Here is a 25,309-nt window from a genome sequence, read left to right on the forward strand (position 1 = left end):
AAAAAAATAAACATCTTGATGTGATCTAGAACAATAAAAACCTATAGTTATGTTTGTTTATATTTATATGGTAGGTTAAAACCTTCATATTATTTTAGCATACTTAGCATTATGCATCTAATAGCTGTGATAACAATTTTACTTTATTGTCATGAGTTGAATCTGATTTCTGGGCATTTAGAAAGCTGATCTTCAACATAAATGCTTTCTCCTCTGTCTAGGAAAGAACCAATAGTCATTTTTGTCTTGGCCTAAACTCCCCAGATTACCTTTTAAATTGCTGGGGATTTTATGGTAGGGTGCTAGAAGGAAGTCCTTTTTTTTTTTCTTTTTTCTTTAAATGATTTAATTAATTAATTTAGAGAGTGAGCTGGGCAGGAGGGGGTAGTGGGAGAGGGGGAGAGAGAGAATCTCGAGCACACTCTGTGCTGAGTGCAGAGCCTGATGAGAGGTTCACTCTTATGACCCTGAGATCATGACCTGAGCTGAAACCAAGAGTTGGATGCTTAATTGATTGAACCACTCAGCATGCCTAGAAGGAAATCCTTTTGTGTGTGTGGGAGAGAAGTAATTTCTGTGTGGATATCAGAGGATTTGAAATATGGCTTTTCTGGGGCGTTTGGGTGGCTGAGTCGGTTAAACATCTCAGGTCATGATCCCAGTGTCCTGGAATTGAGCCCTCTTTGGGCTCCTTGCTCCACAGGGAGCCTACTTCTCCCTCTCCCTTTGTCAGCTGCTCTCCCTGCTTGTGCTCTCTGTCGAATAAATAAATAAAATCTTAAAAAAAAAAAGAAATACGTTTTCTTTGTTCATTACTGTTGCTTTTAATCTTTCTTACGTTTTTTTGTTCTGTTCCTTCCTCTTGGATTCTTTGTTTCAGCAACCTTTGTATATAATATTTTTTATAATAATTTGTTCCTTAATTATGAGTATCTCAGTATGAATATCATCTTACAAACTTTTTGATGGTGACAAGTTTAAAATACTTCATTTATCCTCAAAATACATCATTTTTTGAGAGTAGCTGAGAATTATTGTTAGAGCATGTGATACATATTTAAGTTAACGTATTTAAAAATAGATTGCTCTTTGATTTTTAAAATCATTTTATAATTAAAATTTTAATATATTTAAAGGTACTTTTTATAATTTATATATTTGTTATGTTTTCTAGTTGGAATAAAAATGGGGTTGTTGGGGTGTTTGAAAACTTAAGAATTTGAAGTAGAGTTGTTTAGAGTTACTTTAAGTAGAGCTAAACAAGAAGTCGTTTGAAGGGATACCTACTTTAGTTTTTTTTTTTTTTTTTTTTTTTTTAAGATTTTACTTATTTGAGAGAGAGAGAGCAAGAGACTGAGAGATCATGAGTGGAAGGGCACAGAGAGACTCAAGCTCCCTATTGAGCAGGGGACTTATACAGGGTTCAACATGGGGCTCAGTCCAGGACTCTGGGATCATGACCTGAGCCTAAGGCAGGTGCTTAACCAATGGAGCGGAGCCACCCAGGCACCCCAATTTTAGTTTGTCTTAAAGAGAAGCTTGAGCTTTTTAGAGTTAGGCAGACCTCAGTTTGAATTTTGTCTCATAATATTGCTGTGTTTTTTGCCAGGTTATTTAACTTCTGAAAATCTATTTTCTCATGGAAAAATGATGATAATTCTGTTAGGATTAAATCGGATAATATATAATGTACATATAATGGATTAGACACAGATTATTATTATTATTATTATTTTTAAATAATTTATTTATTTATTCATGAGAGACATGGAGAGAGAGAGGCAGAGACACAGGCAGCAAGAGAAGCAGCCTCTACGCAGGGGCCTGTTGTGGGACTCGATCCCAGGACTCCGGGATCACGACCTGGGCTGAAGGAAGGCGCTCAACCACTGAGCCACCCAGGTGTCCCTAGACACAGATTAGACTCCATAAGTGTTTTTCTCTTAGTACTTTATATCAGAGTGATTGAGATATTTGAGTTTTTGAGCTATTGTGGGCTATTTTGAGCTATTGTGCGTCATATTATACTTATTTCTACTCATCTTTCCAGAGGAAATAGTTTACTAAAACATGTTTTAAAACAATGAAGTTTATTTTTAAAAATTTAATTGAAATATTACCTAAGTAATGCACAAATACACTGTAGTTTTTGCCAGATAATTCAGATAAAATAAAAATCCTCTCTCTGCTCTCCTTAATACCAGCTCTTCTCTGGGTAACTATAGTTAATAGTTTCGATGTCCTTGATAGACCTTCTTCTGTGGAGTTAAATAACTATGTGTTTATACAAAAGTGTGTGTCTATGTGTGTATTTGTGAATAAAGAATATTATGCCATTCTGTGTTCTTTTATTTACTCCATAATGTGTTGTGAAGATCCATCTTTGTCAGTACTTTTTTCTTTCCATTTGCTGTATAGTATTCTGAAATATGAATTAAACTACAATTTACCTAATCATTTCCTTAATTTGCAGGGTTTTTTATTTTTTTTATTTTTTATTTTTTTTTTTTTCATTTGCAGGGTTTTTTAAATTGAAGGTTCAGTGCTTACATTTCTATTTGTGTATATGTGCAAATAGTTCTCTAAGATGTGGAATTGCTAGGTCACAGTATGCATATCTTGAATTTTAATAGATTATAAAATTTCTTTCTGGTTTTAAAAATCACACATTTAAAATGAAAAGTATGGAAAATATAAAAATATGCAAAGATATAAAAAAATATAAAAATGAAAGTACGGAAAAGTATAAAAGTAAAAACATAAAAATAAAAATGGCCATTACCTAGGGCTGATCATAGAAGGGTTTTAGTGATAAAGGAAATTTTCTGTTTTAAGATTGTGATCATAATTTTTTTATACAAAAACATATTCATTTATGATTTATTGATTTGTGTACCACTAGGTCTTTGCTTTTTGTTTGTTTTTTTTTTAAGATTTTATTTATTTATTTAAGATAATGCGCACCCCAACACGAGGTGGGGGCAGGGGTAGAGGGAGATGGAGAAGCAGGCTCTCCACTAAGCAGGGAGCCCAACTTCAGGGCTTGACCCCCGGACCCTGGGTTCATGACCTGAGCTGAACACAGATGCCTAACTAACTGAGGCACCCCAGCTTTTTGGTTGTGAACACATTTTCGAAATCTTGAGTTAGAAATAGAAAAATTACATACTACAACAAAAACAAATACGAGAATTAGGAGGAAGCAACTTGAAGGTTATAAAAATTATGAATACTAGAGCTAAGACGGACCTTAGTATATGTGCTGCCGTAGCGAGCACCTAAGACAGACCTTAAAGTTCATTTTGCCAAATTTCTAGATGAAGAAGCTGAATTCCATGGAAATAACAGGATCACTCAAGCTAGTAAATTTCATTTACTACTTTGTGGTAGAGTGGGAAATGGACACTAGGTCTCTTACCTTGTTGGTTTAGAGTGCTTTCTGTAAAGTGAATAAATGTTTATTACTATTGCTGTGCAGTGCACTGGTCCTAAGCTTTGTTCTTTAAAATTACCTTTTTATTCTCACAACTTTATGACTTAGGAATTTGGGGCCCACAGCTGGGCATTTCTCACTTGGGTACCTTCATGTAGTTCTAGTTAGTCTTTGGCTGCCACTGCAGTCCTCTAAGGCCCAGCTGAGGTGGAAATTTAAGGTGGCTTACTGACAGTACTGATTGTTGATTGCTTACTGTCCACAAGAGCTCATCTGGCTTTTGACCAGAGTACCTACAGGTGGCTTCTCCAGTATGGTGGTCTCAAGTTGTTGCATAGTTACTGGCTCTTGCAGATTGACTGTTGGAGAACAGAAACTGGAGAGTCTTTTTTGAGCTGTCCTTAGAAGTTACATAGTGTCACTTCCAACTACATTTTATTCCTTGTGAATTGTGAAGGTGGGTGCAGATTCAGTGGGAGAGGACATAGATCCCACCTCTAGAAGGAGGAGTGACAATTTGTAAACAAATTTTAAAACTTCTATAACCAAGATGTGGCCTTCGCCATTGTTTTCCCTGGATTCACCTGATACCTAAAACGATGACTAGTGATTATAGCTAACTAACATAACAACAATTGATGATAAATTTTTCCAGCTATTTAGTGACATTTTTTGGTTGGAAAAACTATCACATGACAATGAAATAACACTGCAATCAGAAATGGCTGTTGTAGGGTTTTAATTAAAATTAGAGTTTTCCTTAAATGTAATAGTTACTGTTGTACATGAAGAAAATGAAAACTTAAATTTCAAATGTAAGATTTTTTTAAAAAAGATTTATTTATTTATTCATGAGAGACAGAGAGAGAGAGAGAGAGAGAGAGAGAGGCAGAGACATAGGCAGAGGGAGGAGCAGGCTCCATGCAGGAAGCCTGATGTGGGACTCAATCCCGGGACTCCATGATCACACCCTGAGCCAAAGGCAGACGCTCAACCGCTGAGCCACCCAGGCATCCCAAGATTTTTTTTTTTTAAAGTTTATCTTTACCTTTTGAACTTTCTTTTTAACTCTGTAAAGGAGAAAGTTGATGAAGGGATAAGATAGAGAATGATAGAAGAGTACCTAGATGTAGATGTTTTTGAATAAATATATATTTATGCCATTTAAAAATGTCATTAAGGCTTTTAAAGCTGTATTGATATTTTTATAACTTTTTATGTTTTTACAACTATAGGCACAAATAGTATGTTTGCTTTTAGTATTAATATTTGAAATTTAATGAAAACCTGGGTATGGTTAAGGATGGTAGTTTCTACACCCTTATCCTACAGGCCCATGGGATTATTGAGCTAACTCTTTTCATGATTTCTTTCTTTTTTCTTAAAAATTAAAAAAAAAATTATTTGAAAGAGAGAATGCACACAAGTCGGGGGAACAGCAGAGGGAGAGGAAGAACAGGACCTCTGCTGAGCAGGGAGCCTGATATAGGGCTAGATTTCAGGACCCTGGGATCATGACCTGAGCTGAAGGCAGACACTTAACCAACTGAGCCACTCAGATACCCTTGTGATTTCATTCTTATAATTTAACAAATGATACAAAAAGGATGAGAAGAGGGCCGTTACATCTTAATTACTACTGTAGAGAAGTGATTATAACAATTAAAAAATGTTGTAAGAATTTAGAATTGGAGAGACCCTAGAGGTAATCTATTCTTTCACTTTGTTTTAAAAAAGAAGAAATAGATTTGAAACTATAATAACAAGATTTCTATTTGTAAAGAGTTTTATTTGAATGAGGGCACATACTGCAGTCTGCTTAATTTTATTCATACAAGTTGTGTCAGATATTTGTCCTCGCTGTCCCTAGTACATTATGTACTCAGCAGTGCTATTTATACACATGACATTCTTCATACTACTACTTCTTATTCTTTTTTTGTATAGCTCATATGAAATAGGAGTAGAAAATGTTGTTTGTGTTGTATGGAACCAAAAAGAAAATAAGCACATTGAACTTTACAAAAGTATTTTCAGATTTATAGTTATATTAATTTTTTGTTTAGATTTATTTATAATCATCAGGTAGTTCAAAAGAAAATTATCTCTAGTATTATATGTATATTTTTCTAATTAGAGTTTTTCAGAGAAATAGGATCTTTTTTTTTTTTTTAAAAGATTTATTTATTTATTTATGATAGACATGGAGAGAGAGAGAGAGAGAGAGAGGCAGAGACACAGGCAGAGGGAGAAGCAGGCTCCATGCTGGGAACCCGATGTGGGACTCGATCCCGGGACTCCAGGATCGCGCCCTGGGCCAAAGGCAGGCGCTAAACCACTGACCCGCTGAGCCACCCAGGGATCCCCGAAATAGGATCTTTTAAATCAATATAACTTTTTAAAGAAAGATTATATTCACTGTGGCCATTACCATACCAGTGTCCATTTATCCGTGTGTCATTAATTTCTGTGACACTGATGTACTTAGCTGTTAATACAAATGAAACATTTAAGACACTTTTCCCTATGTGAAACTATAAAAATATGAATGTCCATTGTGCAAAAATTGAAAAATAGAAAAAAAGGATAAAAAGAAACATTTACCTTCAGCCATTATTGAAATTAGAAGTTACAGTTGCTTTTCATAAATCAAGGATAAAGGAAAAGTTAGTTTTATTTTTGGAGGTATAAGACTTAATTCTAATTATAAATTATATTAATGGTTAAGAATGGGGTAAGGAATCATAGAAACTTTTGGTAGGAGGGTCTTAGAAATGTCTAATGTGTTTCTTTTCCAGTGCAGGAATTGATTTTACAATATTTCTGACAGTTGGTAAGCCTTTTCATAAACACTTCCAACAATAGGGAATTTACCTAGTTTCTGAGGCAACTTATTCTTTTGTTTGATAGCTCTAATGGGACATTCTTCTTAATGCTATGTAAAATATTGTAGTTTTCACCCATTTCTTATTTCTTTCTTTAGAAAGATATTTATTAATTAAGAGATTTATTTATTTAAAAATTTTTATTTATTTTTTCATGAGAGATACAAAGAGAGAGAGAGAGAGGCAGAGACATAGACAGAGGGAGAAGCAGGCTGCAGGGAACCTGATGCAGGGAACCTGATGCAGGATTCCATCCCTGGACCCCGGGATCATGATCTGAGCCAAAGGCAGTCACTCAACCACTGAACCACGCAAGGCGTCCCAGATTCATATTTATTTTTAAATACGTATTTATTTATTAGAAAGAGTGCATGCATACACCAGGGGGGAGGGTAGGGGGGAGGGAGCAGCACACTCCCCACTGAGCAGGAAGCCAGACACAGGGCTCCGTCCTAGGATCCTGAGATCTTGACCTGAGCTAAAGGCAGATGCTTAACCGACTGAGCCACCTGAAAGATTTTTATTTTTGCTTCCATAAGACACCTCTTAAATATTTAGCTTTAGTTATTTAATATTCTCTGCTGTACATGCCTTTTCATCTATTCACTGCCTTTTAAATGTGTGATCTGATTCAATACACAGACATGGGCTATCTTTTGAGAAGCAGACTGTCAAGGTCCAAGTTTTTTGTTAGCCTTTTAGCAGCTATGCGGATGGTTGGCAGGAACCCTGTGGTCAAAAATGAAATGCCTAGGTTTTGATCCTCCCACCCCCCAGCATTGAACAGTTGACAAGTTAGAAGTTCCTCTCTGCTTTGTACTTGTAAAGTTGGTTTAAAGTAAACAATCTCAGATTATAGAAGTTTACTTAAATCTTTGTTTCATTTTATTTTTCTGGTCTTCAAGATCTTCTTTGGATTTTGTTTTTATAACCTGATATGTTAAATATTCTTTTTAGCCTTGTGTATTCTGTATTAACAGCCTTTGAGTATTATTTTAACCATCTGTGAATTTACCTGACTTCTTTTTATGAAGCTAACATTTTTTTCTTGTGTCTAGTAAGTTCATTAAAGAATATAAAACCTGGCTGCCCTAGGATTTTTTTTTAGAAAAGAATAATATTCTTTAAACATTTGGGGAATGGGGTGCCTGGGTGGCTCAGTGGTTAAGCATCTGCCTTCAACTCAGGTCATGATCTCAGGGTCCTGGGAATGAGTCCCATGTTGGGCTCCATGCTCAGGGGGGAGCCTGCTTCTCCCTCCCTCCTTCTCCCCTGCTCATGCTCTCTCTCTCTGTGTGTGTCTCTCAGCTGATTAATAAATAAAAAATATATTTTTTTAATTTTCAAAAAATTAAATCATGGAAGGGGAGGTGGGCGGGGGGTGAGGGTGACTGGGTGATGGGCACTGAGGGGGGCACTTGATGGGATGAGCACTGGGTGTTATTCTATATGTTGGCAAATTGAACACCAACAAAAAACAAATTTATAAATTAAAAAAAATTAAATCATGAAAAAAAAAATAAAGAATATAAGAAAGGTTAATTTGTCTGAGAAACCATCTATAAATTTTGCAGACTGGGAATTCAAATCTAGGTTTTTGGGATCTTATCAATAATCTCATTTTGGACACTATATGTATTTTGTGCCTGAAACACATGTAGCAGTGTGTCTAGTTCCCTGCCTACAGATTAAAGTATTTCTCTGGGCTGCACAAATGCTGTCTGGATTGAAGTTGTACTTGATTTATTTCCTTCCTTGTCCTTTGGATTATGATTTTCTCCCAGGGTTCTGTACAGCTTCTTCGTGGATAAATAGGGAAGAACTACAACTTACTGTTATGGATTTGGGCTCAGGTGTGGTATTGTGGTCATGATAACTATATTTTTATCCTCTTTAATTCTTAAATTCCCACCACTGGGAGTCCTTCTGGTTGTTAAAAGTGGTGTTTTTTCTCAAGATAAAAATCTGGGACTTGTAATAGATATCACGGTAATGAGTTGTCTTGAGCAGATTGTCACAGGATTGGAAATCAGAACTGTATTTAACATTTATTTATTAACTTAAAACTATAATCCATATTCATTGTTGAATAAATAGAAAATAAATATTAACAAAAACAAAATTATATATCTATCACTTAGAGGTGGCTTATTGTAAACATCTATATTCTAACAGATTTTATATGTAGTATATTTTAATGGTTTAATGGTTTCATGTTATACATGCTATTCCATAACCTGCTTTTCTCACTAATGCCAGTTTTGAACATTATAAGGAATATATTTTAACAGTTTTTATGTGTACATTATCAATACTTAAATGGTTTCATACTTTTTATGCTATTCTATATAGCATACTTTTTTCGTTTTTAATGTTTTTTGAAGAAATACCTGGTCACAATGAAAATAGAGCTCTAGGGGATCCCTGGATGGCGCAGCGGTTTGGCGCCTGGAGACCCGGGATCAAATCCCATGTCGGGCTCCCAGTGCATGGAGCCTGCTTCTCCCTCTGCCTGTGTCTCTGCCTCTCTCTCTCTCTCTCTCTCTCTCTCTCTGCGTGACTATCATAAATAAAAAAAAAAAAAAAGAAAAAAAAGAAAATAGAGCTCTAGCATTGTTTTTCTTTGAGTAGAGGTATGCTATAATTTATTTACTTAATCCTCTGCTGTTGGAAGCCAGAGATTCTTTTATTTTGCTATTATAAATAACATTGTGATACATACTTGTGCATAAAGTCCTTATTCACTTGTCTGTTTCTTTAGGATAAATTCCTATAACTAAAATTTCTGTTACAATGATAAATAAATATACTTAAAGGCTTTTGACATGTATTGATAAATTGCCATTCAGAAAAATTATACCACTATACCCTCACTAGTAACATACTAGAGTATGCATTTTCCCAATTTCCTATAATCTCCCTTCCTAGCTGTATTTGATAATCTATCATGGTGTGAAGCCCAACTCCCTGGTCTATTTCAAGACTTCTGTCATTGTGCTTTTTGTTCATGCTGTCTTTTCTTGGAATGGCTTTCCTCTCCTTTGCTTGGTTAATTTTACTTGTTTTTTAGACTGGAAGGTTGGGAAATTTATAGAACTTTGTTATGCCATGACCATTGCTTGATCTAGGATACTCTTTTTTTTAAGGAAGTTTATATTTAAAATTATGAAGTAATCCTAGCCTTGGTTATAAAATATTTTTTTCCAAATTTGTCTTTTTTCTCAAGATTGGGAGAACAGTTTCATAAATGGCTGTTAGCTAGATCTCATAGTTTTGAACCCTCTGGGCTCTATGTCAAGATTTTATATTCTTGTGTCTGTTTTTTTTGTCTTTTAAGGCTCAAAATTTCATTTTGGCTGAGTTACTCCTAGAGAAAGTGAGCTTGGTAGAAGAGGAGGAGAGTGTAGTTTGACTATTAGTACCACTGCCAGGTGTTAGATAGAGAGTACTGGCGGGGGGGGGGGGGGTGGGGGTGGTGGTTCATGGGGAGAGCATATGGAAGGGTTGAGGAAATGCTCATTGACTAAGCTAAGTGGTATGTTTGGAAAACCCCAGCTCTGAGGAAGGATGCTAGGTTTGACAGAAACCTGAAGTGAAGGCTGTGGTGTGTAGGCCAAGGAAGCCATACCAGTAGATAAAACGGCATGAAGCCGAGGCTGCTTTTCTGCTTTGGAGATCTGATGGGCTGTAATTGAGAAAATACCTGGGAATTTGTACCACAGTTCTAACTGCCACCACCTGCACAACACTATTGCTGGTACAACAGACTGTATACAGAATACTACCACACATATCTTTGTAATATCATTTGGCTCATAGATATTTGGAAAATAGGAAAAAGATGTCAGTATAACATGGAGGTTTGGGAATCCTATTCAGTCTTTCCTAGTTCAGAAGAACTAGGATAATGGGGTAGAATCATATCCTTTCGTTGGAAGGGGAAATACCTGATTTCTGCTGTGAAGGGAGCAGGAACTTTTCCAACAATATTTTAAAAAATTAGAAAGGAAAAAAAAATTAGAAAGGAGCACTTGCGTTCAGGGCTCCTTCCCCAAGAGGCACACCTCTAGCTTCACAATTGGTTGCACTAGGGGCAGGCTGCTGCTTCCTCTGCTCCTTTTCCTTCTTTGCTGTCTTAGCTGACTGGGTTTCCTTTCTGGTTGTGATGCTGTGTTAACATCCCTTGAGATGGCCTCAAACCACTCCAAGGGGTTTGGGCATCCAAATGATATCCCCAGGTACAGATCATTGCTTTTGTTACTTCTTGGGTTACAAACTTGAATAGGATGTCAGTGGTCTGCCCCTCATCTTTTTTCCCCTATAAGCTTTGTTATTTTTAGTGTGAGGTTTTTCAGGAATGAATATATCACTTATAAGCAGAAATGCCTGTATTTCCTTCCTGAATTTTTTCCCCGAAGTATCTTAAAATTTGTTATTATTTTTAACTGTCACTTGTAGCTTGTAATACGCTATACTTATTTTTCAGAATTTGATTTCTTGAACTCATTTTTTCCTCTTAGATCCTTCAAAGCTTTTTCTCTATTCATTGTTTTAGCCCTCTTCCCCTGCTCTTCTTTCTTCCTGTGTTAATCTGCTTTCTCCCCTTTATCTTCTTTGTGCATGTGATATTATAGGTTAGGAAATGTTTTTAAATAGGAAATTTTTAATTTTGGCATTTTTGATTTTTACAAGTCTTCCATTAAAAGCACAGGTTAAATTTAAGAGCTTTTGTATTTTAATACTAAGGATTTTCATTATATATTTTAATTATAATGCTAATTAAAAAATATATTTTATTATACTGTATGCATAGAAGTGAAATGTGTTGATTAATACTATGTAAGCGTGCCTGTGTTACATATTTGACATAATTTATAAGTATATTTATATTTAGGCAAAATGTATAAATTCATGAATAAGACTGTATATGATTTTGTTCTCTTTTTTTAATTCTCTTCCAGGAGGATCAGGATGGGAGTCAAGGTCTGGGCAAGAGAAAGAGGGTCAAACTAAGCAGTAGCACCAAAGGTATTTATATTTAATTTTTTCCTTGTATAAAAAGCTAAAAATGAAAACTAGGAAACAGATTTTTTTTTTTTTATTAAATTTTTTATTTATTTATGATAGTTACAGAGAGAGAGAGAGAGGCAGAGACACAGGCGGAGGGAGAAGCAGGCTCCATGCACCGGGAGCCTGATGTGGGATTCGATCCCGGGTCTCCAGGATCGCGCCCTGGGCCAAAGGCAGGCGCCAAACCGCTGCGCCACCCAGGGATCCCTAGGAAACAGATTTTAACCATGGAGAACAAACTGTTGGTTACCAGAGGGGAGGTGGGTGGGGGATGGGCTAAATAGGTGATGGGGATTAAGGTGGACACTTGTGATTAGTACTAGGTGATATATGGAAGTGTTGAATCACTCTCTTGTACACCCCAAACTAATATTACACTGTATGTTAACTAACTAGATTTAAATAAAAACTTAAAAAATAAGCTAAAAATGTTTACTCATTAAGAACACTTGGTGGGAAAAAAAAAAAAAAAGAACACTTGGTGGGTTAGCCATTTTGAAGGGAGAGTTATGTTCTTAGATTTGTCTAATGATGGAGAAAGTATTGTTAGGGAGTGATTGTGGGGTATCCCAAAAGCAAATGAAACTCTTACTATTGGAATTTCGTTTATTGTTTTTTTCATAAGATGTGAATTATTATTATTGTTATTTTAATAATAAATTTATTTTTTATTGGTGTTCAATTTGCCAACATACAGAATAACACCCAGTGCTCATCCCGTCAAGTGCCCCCCTCAGTGCCCACCATCCAGTCACCCCCACCCTCCTCCCTTTCCACCACCCCTAGTTCATTTCCCAGAGTTAGGAGTCTTCCATGTTCTGTCTCCCTTTCTGATATTTCCTACCCATTTCTTCTCCCTTCCCCTCTATTCCCTTTCACTATTATTTATATTCCCCAAATGAATGAGACCATATAATGTTTGTCCTTCTCTGATTGAATTATTATTTTTGAGCCATAAAAAAGTAAATCTTGTCATTGATGCTTTGATCCAGTGTTTTTGGCCTAACGTTATAGTTTGATTTACATCTTTTTGTAATCTGAGATACGTAATTTCTAGAGTGAAAAGGGTGAGTATGGGAAAGAAGGTGAGAGAGAGAGGTCGGGGGGAGGAAGAGAATAAAAATGAATGGCACTTATTTAGGGTACAGTAAGGATTCAATATGTGGTTGCTCAAAGGAGGAAGTAGATATATAGTGAGGGAATAGATTAGTAATAATGAATAATATTTATTGATCTTTTTGTATATGCTAGACATTGTGCTAGGCACTTCACATATGTTGTTTCTTTTTTTAAAATTAATTAATTAATTAATTAATTTATGTATGATAGTCACAGAGAGAGAGAGAGGCAGAGACACAGGCAGAGGGAGAAGCAGGCTCCATGCACCGGGAGCCCGATGTGGGACTCGACCCCGGGTCTCCAGTATCGCGCCCTGGGCCAAAGGCAGGCGCTAAACCGCTGCACCACCCAGGGATCCCTGTTGTTTCATTTAATTCTTAAAGTCATCATACAAAACAGTTATTACTATTTTATGAATGAGGGAATGGAGACATGTTAGACATCACAGCTGGTGAGAAGTAGATCCTTAATTCAAATCTCCGAGCCTCAACTGTTAATCACTGTGTTTTCTTGACCCTCACTAGAATCTTTCCAAGAGCCCTTGTTACTAATTGACAGCCCATGCTCTGTGGATTTTTGCCATGGATTTCCAAATCTTAACACGGTCTATATCCTGGGGTAGTATGGTCTGTTAGAGTCTCCAGAAGTTAAATTATTATTTTGAATAATATTTTGAATAATAAGATTATAGTTTCTGGTACTGAGTGTGTCTTGTGGAATATTTACAACTGCTTGGAAAGGTGGAGCAAGTGGACGGTTTCAGTTGAGGCTCATTTTGTAAGTCTGTTCTGAGTTCTTTTGTGGCTGCATTTAACTTGGAGAGCCTAGTGGTGGAGACCCCTCAAGGTCCTTCTAACCAGACGAAGATGACATGAGACAGATTAACAGGAGAAAATAAAATTTAATAACGTACATTTGGGGAATTCTTACAGACATAGAAATTCCTAAAACAGGCAAAATAAAACATATAGGTCATTCTGAACTAGTGAGAAGGGGGTAAATGATGTCTGGGTCTTCATAGGGAAGATACGTGGTTCACAGGAAGATGAAAAAAGGTAAATATTTGATAAACACATGATTCCTAGTCCACTTAGAAACAGTGAGAATAGAGGACTTTGATCAAACAGGTCTTGCTAGGTTCCTCCCTGCCTACTGTACTTAGTTTATATCATAATGTAGTTATCTGTAGTGATAGTTTTTTTTCCTGGAGCAGGTCCTCTATGTAAATTCTTTTTAGGCAGTTGATGGAGAGGATAAAGAGCTTTTCCTGAATCTGCTGGGTTTTGATTGCTTTTGTTTGTTTGAGTATAGTTGACACACAATGTTACATTAATTTCAGGCACACAACTTAGTGATTTGAAAGTTTGTACATTATGCTGTGTTCACAAGTGTGACTATCATCACTATTACAGTATCATAGACTATATTCCATATGGTCTGCTTTTTTTTTCCTGTAACTTATTCCATAACTGGAGGCCTTTATCTCCTTTCTTCATTCATTTTGCTCATCTCCCTACCTGTTCTGTTCTGTTCTGTTCTGTTCTGGTAACCATCAGTTTGTCCTGTATATTTACAGGTCTGATCCTGCTTTTTGTTTATTTATATATATGTACATATATTTTAGATTTCACTTATGAGTAGAATCATATGGTATTTGTCTTTCTCAGTCTGACTTACTTCACTTGGCATAATATCCTCTAGGTCTATCATGTTGTCTCAAATGGCACAATCTTGTCCTTTTTTATGGCTGCCTAATATCCTATTGTGTATATACATCATATTTTGTTTATATATTTGTCTATTGATGGACACTTAGGTTGTTTCCATATCTTGACCATTGTAAATAATGCTGCAGTAAACATTGTAAATGATGCTGTACATAATATATCTTTATGAATTAGTGTTTTGGTTTTTTTTGGTAAATACCCTATAGTGGAATTATTGAATCACATGGTATTTCTATTTTTGATTTTTTGAGGAAACTTGTGATCTTTATGCCAAAGTGGCCCATCTTGGGGTAGCCTACTTTGGCCCCTACACTAGCAACGTTCATGAAATTTGATCTGTGGTCCAGGATGCACACGTGTACACGTGTTCCCCTTCTTCCTTGCCTAGCAGGAGAACCTATAATGCCTGAAGGAGATTAGAACTCCATATGGCTACTTGGCCCTTTGACTTACCAGAGTTGTCTGTGTATTTATCTGAATCCTTGAGACACATCTGAGCTGAAGCAGATTGTTAGGTACACACTTGAGTTTAAGCTTTAGGGATGCCAAAAAAATACCTATTATGGTGTCATTATTTTCCTTCAGCTTGGTCAAACTTTGACTGATGATACTTTTTATGGAGACTTAAGGTTGAAGCTTATTTTATACTTGATTTTTTTCATATTTAAGATTGGATTATCTTCTCCTCTTCCTCCACTGGTGGGAAGTGGTACAGAGATTTAAGATTTGATCAGTTATCATTTTGCTTTAAGTATATGCATGGAAGAAATGGCTTTTTGAATTAGTAGAATCCCTGTTTCCAAAAAAGTGATAGTTGCTTTTGAAAATATTGAAAATCCAGGGAGTGGTTTAGTTTTTGTAAGAATTTGGTTTAGCACTTTGAAAGTGAGCTGAAAATAAAATAGGTAATGATAGGCCAGAGGTTGAGGTACTGTGCTACATTCACCGTCTATTCTCAAAACCTAAATTTTAAGGATGAAGAAACTGAGGCCTACAGGGCTTTAGCCAACACGCTGAGATTATTGGAGCTCCTGAGTTACAGGGTCTAGACTCTGCTGTCTAATGAAATCTTTACCTCATTCATGCATTTGTACCACGTGCTGATTGCTCAGAAGTCTCTTTTTACAGTTTGGCTTAAGGCAGTTTAGGCATTGTAAAAATCATGACAATTTAACCCATTTTTTAAAGGTAAATATGTAGTCATATATAATTAGTGGAAACATTTCTAACCACATTTCCATAACACACAAAACACATCACACTGTGTCTTAAATATCTTGGGGAAACTGACATCACCTATTTTAAGAACAGCAATGAAGACATTGTGGGGTTTTTCTTTGCTTTTTTGTCTGAAGATGAAAAAATGGAATCGTACACAACCGTAACTAATTTCATTTTCGTAGAAGCCATAGCTTTTCTGGTTCACTTGGATTGTTTTATTTATTTAAAACAAGGTGAATGTTTCTTTCTCTTTCAGGACATGATACCTAATAATTATGGTAGCTTCAGGCTTTCAGTTGGCAAATGCAGACTTGCAGAGTTGTAACTGAATTCTGAGAATACTACAAGTTCTTTTAGTTTTGTAAATAATTCTAGAAACACTTATCTGTAAGGATTTTATTTTTCGATAGTCTAAAATTTTCAATCAGTGTTAAATTGTAAGAATTAAGTTGACATCAGCAATAGGTTCTGGGTTATATTCTAATTTTGAATCATAATCCATATGTTCATGTCACCTGATTCATTTGGGCCCTAATTTTATTACTTTTTGGCATTGAATCTGTCAGTGTGTGCCTTTGAATATGTTTTACCTCATTTTTTGCAAGACTGGTTTATTTCTATTTTAAAATCATTATCATATCCTGGGAATGATCTAGTTCAGGAAGAAGAGATTTCTGTTTTACAAGTAGAAAGTTCTGAGATTTAGAAAATAAAGAATATGTTTCCACTAAGGAGATGTATAGTATAATTGTATGTATATTTTTATCTCTATTACATACTGCTTATGTATGTAAGTGCCTTTTAGTAAAAGGCACATTGAAAGGGAGTTAGGGAATTGGGACATAACTTTTGCCTCTCTGTAGTTAAAATCATAATGTCTCCAGAATAATAAAAGTGTTATTCTGAAAATAATGAGTTATTAATTATTAACAGAAAAATTTTGTTAAAGTTATGTCTGAGAAGTACTGATTCAAGCCTATTAAACTCACGCTGTTTTATAGAAGAATCAGGAGAGTAATGGTATGCTTCTTGATGGCATGTTTATTGAGATTATTGTTACATTTAAAAAAATATTTATTTATTTTAGACAGAGAAAGCATATGTACAAGTGCAAGCACGGGGAGGAGCAGAGGGAGAGGGACAAGCAGACTCTGTGCAGAGCCCGATATAGGGCTCTCAATCTTAGGACCCTGAGATCATGACCTGAGTCAAAATCAAGAGTCGGATGCTTAACCGACTGAGCCACCCAGGTGTCCCTATTGTTATGTTTTTAGACTGATCCATGACCTAAGGAGATGTGGTGTGATTGCATTATTCAGAGTTAGTTGAGAGTAGAGTTAGTTGAAAAAATGCTTCAGGTTACCCTGCAAAACAGTTTGAACTGTAATGTACTTAGGGCTATACCTGAGTATTTTGGTGTATGTGATACTATTTTTTAAAATCCCTCATCTAACTCTAGTCCTTCAGTAAGCATCATCTCTTAACTAGTCTGTTCACATATGACACTTGCTATATCCTCTTAAATGTCGTTATATAGACCTGATGATCCAGAGTAGCCCAAGATCATTTGCTCCAACAAAGATCAATAGTCAGAATTTTGTAGTTCTTTTTTAGGGAAAGACATTAGAGAAAGTGAGAGAAAGAAATAATAGTCAAAGTATTAAAAATAGTTCATTATATACCTGTTGAGACCTTTCTGTTGACTAAGTGTGACAAAGATGTAGAGATTAGCAGGAGACAAAGTGGACCTCAAGGAGTAGCTTAGAAATTGGCTGTTTAGTAATTTTATCCCTCTTTGAATACTTTTATTTAAAAGGGGCATCCATTTTCTGTTTTCCCTATGCATGAAGAAGGGCGGCTTGAGTCTGTTGCAAGTTAACAATTTTTATAATTTTCTTGGTATATTCTTACCAGATAAAAGTAAATTCTTCTGTAGACTAGAGTAAGCAATAGATTAGTAATTACTTCCTGCAGCAAAGTTAGTGTTTAATTTATGAAGAACAATTTTAAAGAAATAAATTATTGAATCTTATAACAATTTCCTCCCTTTCTTTAAAAACTAAAAATTAAACAATTTAATAACTTTGCTTTATGGCCTTAATATATTAAAGTTATTACTTTTGGGGCAGCCTGGGTGGCTCAGTGGTTTAGCGCCACCTTCAGCCCAGGGCCTGATCCTGGAGACCCGGGATTGAGTCCCACGTCGGGCGGCTCCCTGCATGGCGCCTCCTTTTCCCTCTGCCTGTGTCTCTGCCTCTCTCTCTCTCTGTGTCTCTCATGAATAAATAAATACAATCTTAAAAAAAATAAAGTTATTACTATTAATATTAGTACTAAGTACTGTGAATATTATTCTTGTAAGATAATTATTTTGAATCTTAGTAGAAATTTTAAACACCTTATGTTTAAGGACAAGTAATTACTTATTTTTTTAGTAACTGCTTTCTAATAAAATATAAAGTATTTTATTATTTATATATAAATATATATTTATATATAGTATTTTATTTATACTTATATTTATACGTTATTTTATTATTTATATATTTATTATATAAATATATGTTTATATAAATATATTATATGTTTATATTTATATGTATTTATATTTATTTATTATTTTACTATTTATATATATTATTTATATATATTATTTATATACCATTATTAATATGGTATATAAATTGATGATGTCATTATTATCATTGAATTATTGAAATGATATCCTTAATTTGTAGAAACATTCAAGTATTTGAGGTTGATAGATGATTAATTATAGTAAGGCTTAAATGAGATGAGCAACTTAAATCATTAGGTGATAAGTTTTCTTTTTTTTATGTAGATCAATCTATAATGGATGTTTTGAAACATAAAAGTTTTTTAGAAGAACTGTTGTTTTGGACTATAAAGTATGAATTCCCTCAGAAGATGGTAACTTTCTTACTCAACATGCTTCCAGATCAAGAGTATAAGGTATCCATATGTTTTTTCCCTTCCTTTCTGAACTTTGCTCCCCTTTCTTTGCCTTTTCATTATGAATTTTTTTGGTTTGTTTCTCAGCTGTGGCTTATTGTAGCTTTGAAGGTTGATATAACACTAATAAAAAGCATTAGCTTCTTATGCAATCAAAACAAGGTTTGCACAAAAAGCAAGGGATCATAAATCTGAAGCAAAGCAGTTTTACAAAGCAGTATTCCTAAGGGTAGTCTCTCTGCACGGAACTTGGTCCAAAGAGAATGCTGAGGGACAAACAAAAACATAATTGCAGAAATAAATATGTACAATTAAATTGTGGTAGGTTCTCCAAAGGAGAGGTACAGAGTGCTATGAGAATGTTTAAGGGGGCAGCTAAATTTAGATTGTGGGATTAGAGGGATGTCTGGCTGGCTCAGTTGGTAGAGCATACTACTCTCGATCTCGGGATTATGAGTTCAAGACCCATGTTGGGCATAGAGATTACTTTAATAAAAGAGGATTATGTAGTTAGGCTTGGGAAAATCATAGGGTTAGTTGTTGCTGGCCATAACCGTTAAAGACAGAGCAGTTATTGACCTATATATACATGTAGATAGGTGGAGGCTCTAGTTCCAGATGGTCTGGACCCTCACCTATGACCACCATGTGGTCATGGCAAAGTGACATAACCTAGTGTATAAAAAGAAAATAAATTATGCTGTCCTTCTCCCCCACCGCCCCACTTTTTTTGACTGTAGTTCTTACAGTTTAGGTAATAAAGCCTCCTTAGGAGTTACATTTTGTTTTTTTTAGGAGTTACATTTTAATGAATAATGCCATTGTTTTGTGTCTATACCCACTTAAGGAAACAAGAAGAAATGCGTATGTTACACAGCAAGAGTATTTAGTCAGATAATGGTCAGCTTTCCAATCAAATAGGAGAAGACATTTCTTTTGTAGTAATCACATTGACTCCCTTGATTTTGGAGTTATATTAAATCCTCTGATATGGTTTTTTTTTTTTTTTTAATTTATTTATGATAGTCACAGAGAGAGAGAGAGGCAGAGACACAGGCAGAGGGAGAAGCAGGCTCCATGCACCGGGAGCCTGATGTGGGATTCGATCCCGGGTCTCCAGGATCGCGCCCTGGACCAAAGGCAGGCGCCAAACCGCTGCGCCACCCAGGGATCCCCCTCTGATATGGTTTTTAATCAAGATCTTAGATTTTGTTGTTAAAGCAGATAGCACAAAGCAAAGACACCTACTTTGATGTTAGTTAATTGACATATCTGTAAGCAAAGTGAAAATTGTATTTTAAAATCATGGTATTTATAATTGTTCTAAAAGTTTAATAATTAAAAATACCTATTAAAATTTTTCTTAACTGTCCAGGTATTTTGCTAAGGTTCCAAAAAAAGAACGTGACTACTATCATCATTGAAATTACTTTAAAAATTACTTTGGAAAAAAAAAATTACTTTGGAAAAAAAAAATAAAATTACTTTGGACGTCATCATAAGCTAAGAATAGCTTTAAAATGTTAATATAATGTATTGGAAAATGTGTTCTAAAATCAAACTAATGTGTTTCTTTCTTCCTATTTAAAAAAATTTACAGGTTGCTTTTACAAAAACTTTTGTTCAGCATTATGCTTTCATTATGAAAACACTGAAGAAAAGTCATGAATCAGATACAATGTCTAACAGAATTGTGCATATTAGTGTTCAATTGTTCAGCAATGAAGAGTTAGCCAGACAGGTAACAGAAGAATGTCAACTGCTGGATATTATGGTCACTGTGCTATTGTACATGATGGAAAGTTGCCTTATTAAAAGTGAGCTACAAGGTAAACTCAGGGTTATTTCACTAGTTTTATTATTGGTATACTTGTGTAACTAATCTTAAGAATCCTTATATGCTTAAAATAGCTTTAAAATGTTATAGTATATCTTTGTTAAAGAATTTTTTGAAAATTTTCATCTAAATTTAAGAAACTTTATTTTTTTCGAGACAAACTTTAAACTTTTAGCTTTGTTATTCACAAATAACTTGTTGAGATTTTTGGATATTTCTTTTATGTCTTTTTGCGTGATATATTTACAGATTCAAATAATACTTTAAAAATATGCCACTGTGTTGTATGTCTTGAAAACATGTTTTTTAATGATTGCAGTATGTCATATGGCTTTACCATAATTTAACCCATTTCTTTATTAGACATGTTCCTATTTTTTTATTATAAATTTGTTATCTGCCTTAGATATTTTTATATGCCTATAGTTTAATAATTTAAAAATTGAAATCTTGCTGTTTTTTGTTTTTCCATAGTAATATCTTTAGTTTTTTTCTTTTGTGCCCACTATATGGTTGATACTCCTCAAACTGCCATAATATTTCTAGGGCTTCCTCCTGTTCTCATTTCACTGTGGTCTTTCATCTTAACTTTATCTCCTTGTAATAATTTATATGGAGTATTTGCTATGTATGGGGCACTATATTAACACTATTCATATGTTGTCTCAGTTAAACTTCTGAATAATTCTCTGAGATTGATATTATTATTGTCCTTATTATTCCCACTTTAAAGATAAGTAAATTGAGGTTTAGAGAAGTTAAGGCATTTACCATAGATAAGATAGCTAGTAAATGACAGAGCCAAGGTCTTCCTATCATCCTGATGTCAGAATCTGCCCTTAACCATGACACAAAGCAAGCCAACATCGATAGTACTGTGTTTTCATTTGTTGGCATATGGAGCTAAACTTTAACACCAAACAATACCTGAGATTAAATCTCAGGACTTCCATTTTCTTTGGAGGAGAGATCTTGTAGTTGAGACTTTTTTGTTCCACTGTTACTTCCTTTTGCATATTAGCTACTATTTTCTTTCTATTCTGATAGTCTTGTCTATTCTCATGTGAACCATAGCCTGAAAAATAGTGTATACTCAACATAGAGTGCACTGCCTTATATATGCTAATAATAGCTAGCTAATATAATATCTGCCATCTTTTGAGCACTCACTATATGCAGTACTCTTTTCTCAGTACTTTGTATTATGTCATTTAGCCATCTGTAGATGCTGTGTTTTTTGTTTTGTTTTATTTTTTTTTCCAATTTATAGGGGAGGAAACTGTGACGTAGGGAATTGAAGTTAATGATCTATGGTTTTTAGCTATAAGTAGTAAGGCTAGGTGTCTGACCTAAACCTGTACTCCTATTTTTAGTATATGTGCTGCTGAAGTGAGCACTTAAACCTGTACTCCTGACCACTACGTGACTCTGTCTTTCCATTGTAGGTATAGTGGGAACATAATACATTATTTACATTAAACCATATACTTTCAAAAAAAAAAAAAAAACCATATACTTTCTCACTTTTTTAAAAGAAAACTTAAAAGCTGCTTTGTATTATATAGTTCTTTTATCTTCATGTAAGATGACCCTTTTGTTTAAAGATTCTGTATTACATGTATTGCTTATTCTTTTTTGAAATAGTATCTATCATTCAGGTATATCGGTGATTTTCTTTTATATAGAATTACATATTTAGAGAAGGATTTTTCACAAAAAGTATTTTTAATTTATAAACTGGAAAACTTTAATTTTCAAAAGTTGTTTTAAATTTTTAAAGATTTTATTTATTTGAGAGAGTGGTGAGGAGGGGCAGAGGAAGAGGGAAAGAGAGTCTTTTTAAAAAATTTTTATTGGTGTTCAATTTGCCAACATATAGAATAACACCCAGTGCTCATCCCATCAAGTGCCCCCCTCAGTGCCCATCACCCAGTCACCCCCAACCCCGCCCACCTCCCTTTCTACCACCCCTTGTTCGTTTCCCAGTTACGAGTTTCTCATGTTCTGTTTCCCTTTCTGATATTGCCCACTTATTTTTTCTCCTTTCCCCTTTATTCCCTTTCACTATTTTTTATATTCCCCAAATGAATGAGTCCATATAATGTTTGTCCTTCTCCTATTGACTTATTTCACTCAGCATAATACCCTCCAGTTCCATCCACATCGAAGCAAATGGTGGGTATTTGTCGTTTCTAATGGCTGAGTAATATTCCATTGTATACATAAACCACAGCTTCTTTATCCATTCATCTGTCCGTGGACACCAAGGCTCCTTCCACAGTTTGGCTATTGTGGACACTACTGCTATGAACATCGGGGTGCAGGTGTCCAGGCGTTTCACTGCATCTGTATCTTTAGGGTAAATCCCCAGCAGTGCAATTGCTGGGTCATAGGGCAGATCTGTATTTAACTCTTTGAGGAACCTCCACACAGTTTTCCAAAGTGGCTGTACCAGTTCACATTCCCACCAACAGTGCAGGAGGGTTCCCCTTTCTCCACATCCTCTCCAACGTTTGTGGTTTCCTGCCTTGTTAATTTTCCCCATTCTCACTGGTGTGACGTGGTATCTCATTGTGGTTTTGATTTGTATAGGGAAAGAGTGTCTTAAGCAGACTCCATGCCAGGCTCTGTCTTAGGACTCTGAAATCATGACCTGAGCTGAAATCGAGAATCAGATACTTAACCAACTATGCCACACTGTGCCCTAAACTAGAAAACTTTTAAAATTTAGAAGTGTCTGCTCTTGTGGAAACAATCTGGAGTCTATTTTCTTGATGAAGTGGTTTAGCAATACTTATTAGTTATATATAGTTTGCACTTGATCTTCAAGGAAGAATGTTTGAGAAGATGTGTTTGAATCTGCCTCATATTTTTTTCTGTAGCCAGATTTCCTGAAAGAGTTTGTTTCCTTGCTCTTCCGTCATTCAGTAACCAACCTTAGTCTAGTGTCTACTTTCATAATTCTGTTGCTCTCCCCGAAATTGTCTATGACTCCAGTGGACACATGTTCTACTTTCCCCAAAATGGCTCCAAGCAATGCCTATTGTTTTTTTTTTTTTTTTAAGATTTTATTTATTAATGAGACACACACACACACACACACACACACCACACACAGAGGCAGAGACATAGGCAGAGGGAGAACAGGCTCCATGCAGGAAGCCTGATGTGGGACTCAGTCTCGGGACTCTAGGATCACGCCCTGAGCTGAAGGCAGACGCTCAACCACTGAGCCACCCAGGTGTCCCTCTATTGTTCTGACATAGTTATTTATATTCTTTTACTCTCATCAGTATCCCAGTTCATATAATAAATTATATGATCCCTCTTTTCATGACATACATGATGGGAGAAAACTGTGACCACTCTTTGGAGAGTGGTCTTTCCTCTCTTTCCTGATTTTCAGTAGCATTTCACACTATTGATTGTCTATTCTTTCTGTGGCCCCAAACTCTTTTCTGATTGTCCTGTTGATGTTGGTGTTTTTTGGCACTTTGTCACTTTTCCCATATTTTCTGAAGTCATATTGCAAAGTCTTATTTAGCTTTCTGTATATACTTCCCTTCTAATGCAGGTTGTCTGTCCTAGAAATTCTTAAAAAAATTGAATTTTCCAAAAGCTAAATAGCTGTTGGTAGCATTGCTAAGATCTTTAAGTACAATTTTTTTCCAGAAGTATATCACATTATTTCTAAGCCAACGTCTAAAATTATCTTTAGCTCTCATGGTGTTTTATTCCATTTTCAAAAGTTAGCATAATGTTTCATGATACATATTTACTGGTTTTCTAAAGACACCATAAACTTATCTGTTTTTACATCAAGTTTATTAGAATGGGCTTTAAATATTTTGAACTACCTATAAGTAGCTACAGATATTACAACAGGATCTCTGTGCTTTGTTTTTATTTTTTAAATGTATTTAGCTTTTACAGAAATTTTTGTTATACAGGTCTTGAAAATTTTTTCTATATTATTAGTAAATACAGAAGCTGAGACAATGAGAATTCACATGGCCACAGTAGTAGCTAAAGATTAAAAGAAAAAAGCCTCTAGTAGTATGTAATCCCTACCTTATACTTTTACTTTGTTGTATTTATGTTTCCACACCGTATTACTTTTGTGATTCAAGACATAACTCATAACTATTCATATCCCTGAAATTTTATAATTTGTCTTATGAAACAGTCTGTATAAAATGAGAACTTAAAACCATATGTCACAGAGATGCCTAGGTGGCTCAGTCGATTAAGCATTTGACTCTTGATTTCAGCTTAAGTCATGATCTGAGGGTTGTGCACTGGGCATGGGGCCTGCTTAGGATTCTGTCTCCCTCTGCCCTTCTCCTGGTGTCTCTCTCTCTTTCACAAAAAAAGCCATCCCCAAAACCAAATGTTGCATAACATAGGAATGTTTGTATATGGTAATAATCCCAGACTGATCTATCCTGAATATGAAACTGTTTATTGAACTATACTCTTTGGATGTTTACAATACCTCAAACACACAATGTCCACACCAAAAATTCCTTCTTATGTCTTTATCAAGCCTGCTTCTCTTCAGTTATTGTGTGTGTGTGTGTATGTGTGTATGTGAGTACACAAGTGTGTGTTTTGGTACCACTGTCCAACCACTTAACACAGCTGCCCAAATTAGAAACCTAGGAGTCATTTTTGACTTTTTGCTTCTTGTAGATACAATGAACATCGCTGAGTCTGTCATTTGAACCTTCTAAACATCTTAAAAGTAGCCATTTCTCTTCATCTTTACATCTTCACGCCACCACCATAATTCAAGCCATTGTCGTCTCTAAGACCTTATACCGCTAGCCATCACCACCCTCTCTTAGTCACTTTCCACACTACACATCTGATCATGTTCCTGTCTCTCAACCCTACCCCCCCCCCCAAAAAAAGCTTGTCATCCTCTTCACATGAACTCCAATCTCCTGAAGCTGATTTTTTAGGTCCTCTGGCTTCATTTGTGCCACCCTTCTTTCTCCTAGCAATTCCATTTTTTTTTTTTTTATTGCTGCCTCTACCTAGA

The 25,309-nt window shown here is 35.3% G+C and overlaps 1 protein-coding gene across 6 annotated transcripts in view; it reads left to right on the plus strand.

Annotated features, from left to right (window-relative positions):
• Positions 1-25,309, plus strand: part of UBR3 (ubiquitin protein ligase E3 component n-recognin 3) — a 233,161-nt gene that overhangs the window by 51,465 nt on the left and 156,387 nt on the right. For all 6 annotated transcript variants that reach the window (XM_041723097.1, XM_041723098.1, XM_041723102.1 and 3 more), the window contains exons 6-8: positions 11,280-11,346; positions 18,298-18,428; positions 20,029-20,257. In XM_041723097.1, coding sequence (XP_041579031.1) covers positions 11,280-11,346; positions 18,298-18,428; positions 20,029-20,257 — 427 coding nt within the window. The remainder of the gene's footprint in view (positions 1-11,279; positions 11,347-18,297; positions 18,429-20,028; positions 20,258-25,309) is intronic.

Source organism: Vulpes lagopus, chromosome 11 (assembly GCF_018345385.1).
Source record: "Vulpes lagopus strain Blue_001 chromosome 11, ASM1834538v1, whole genome shotgun sequence".
In the NCBI taxonomy this organism is placed as follows: Eukaryota; Metazoa; Chordata; class Mammalia; order Carnivora; family Canidae; genus Vulpes; species Vulpes lagopus.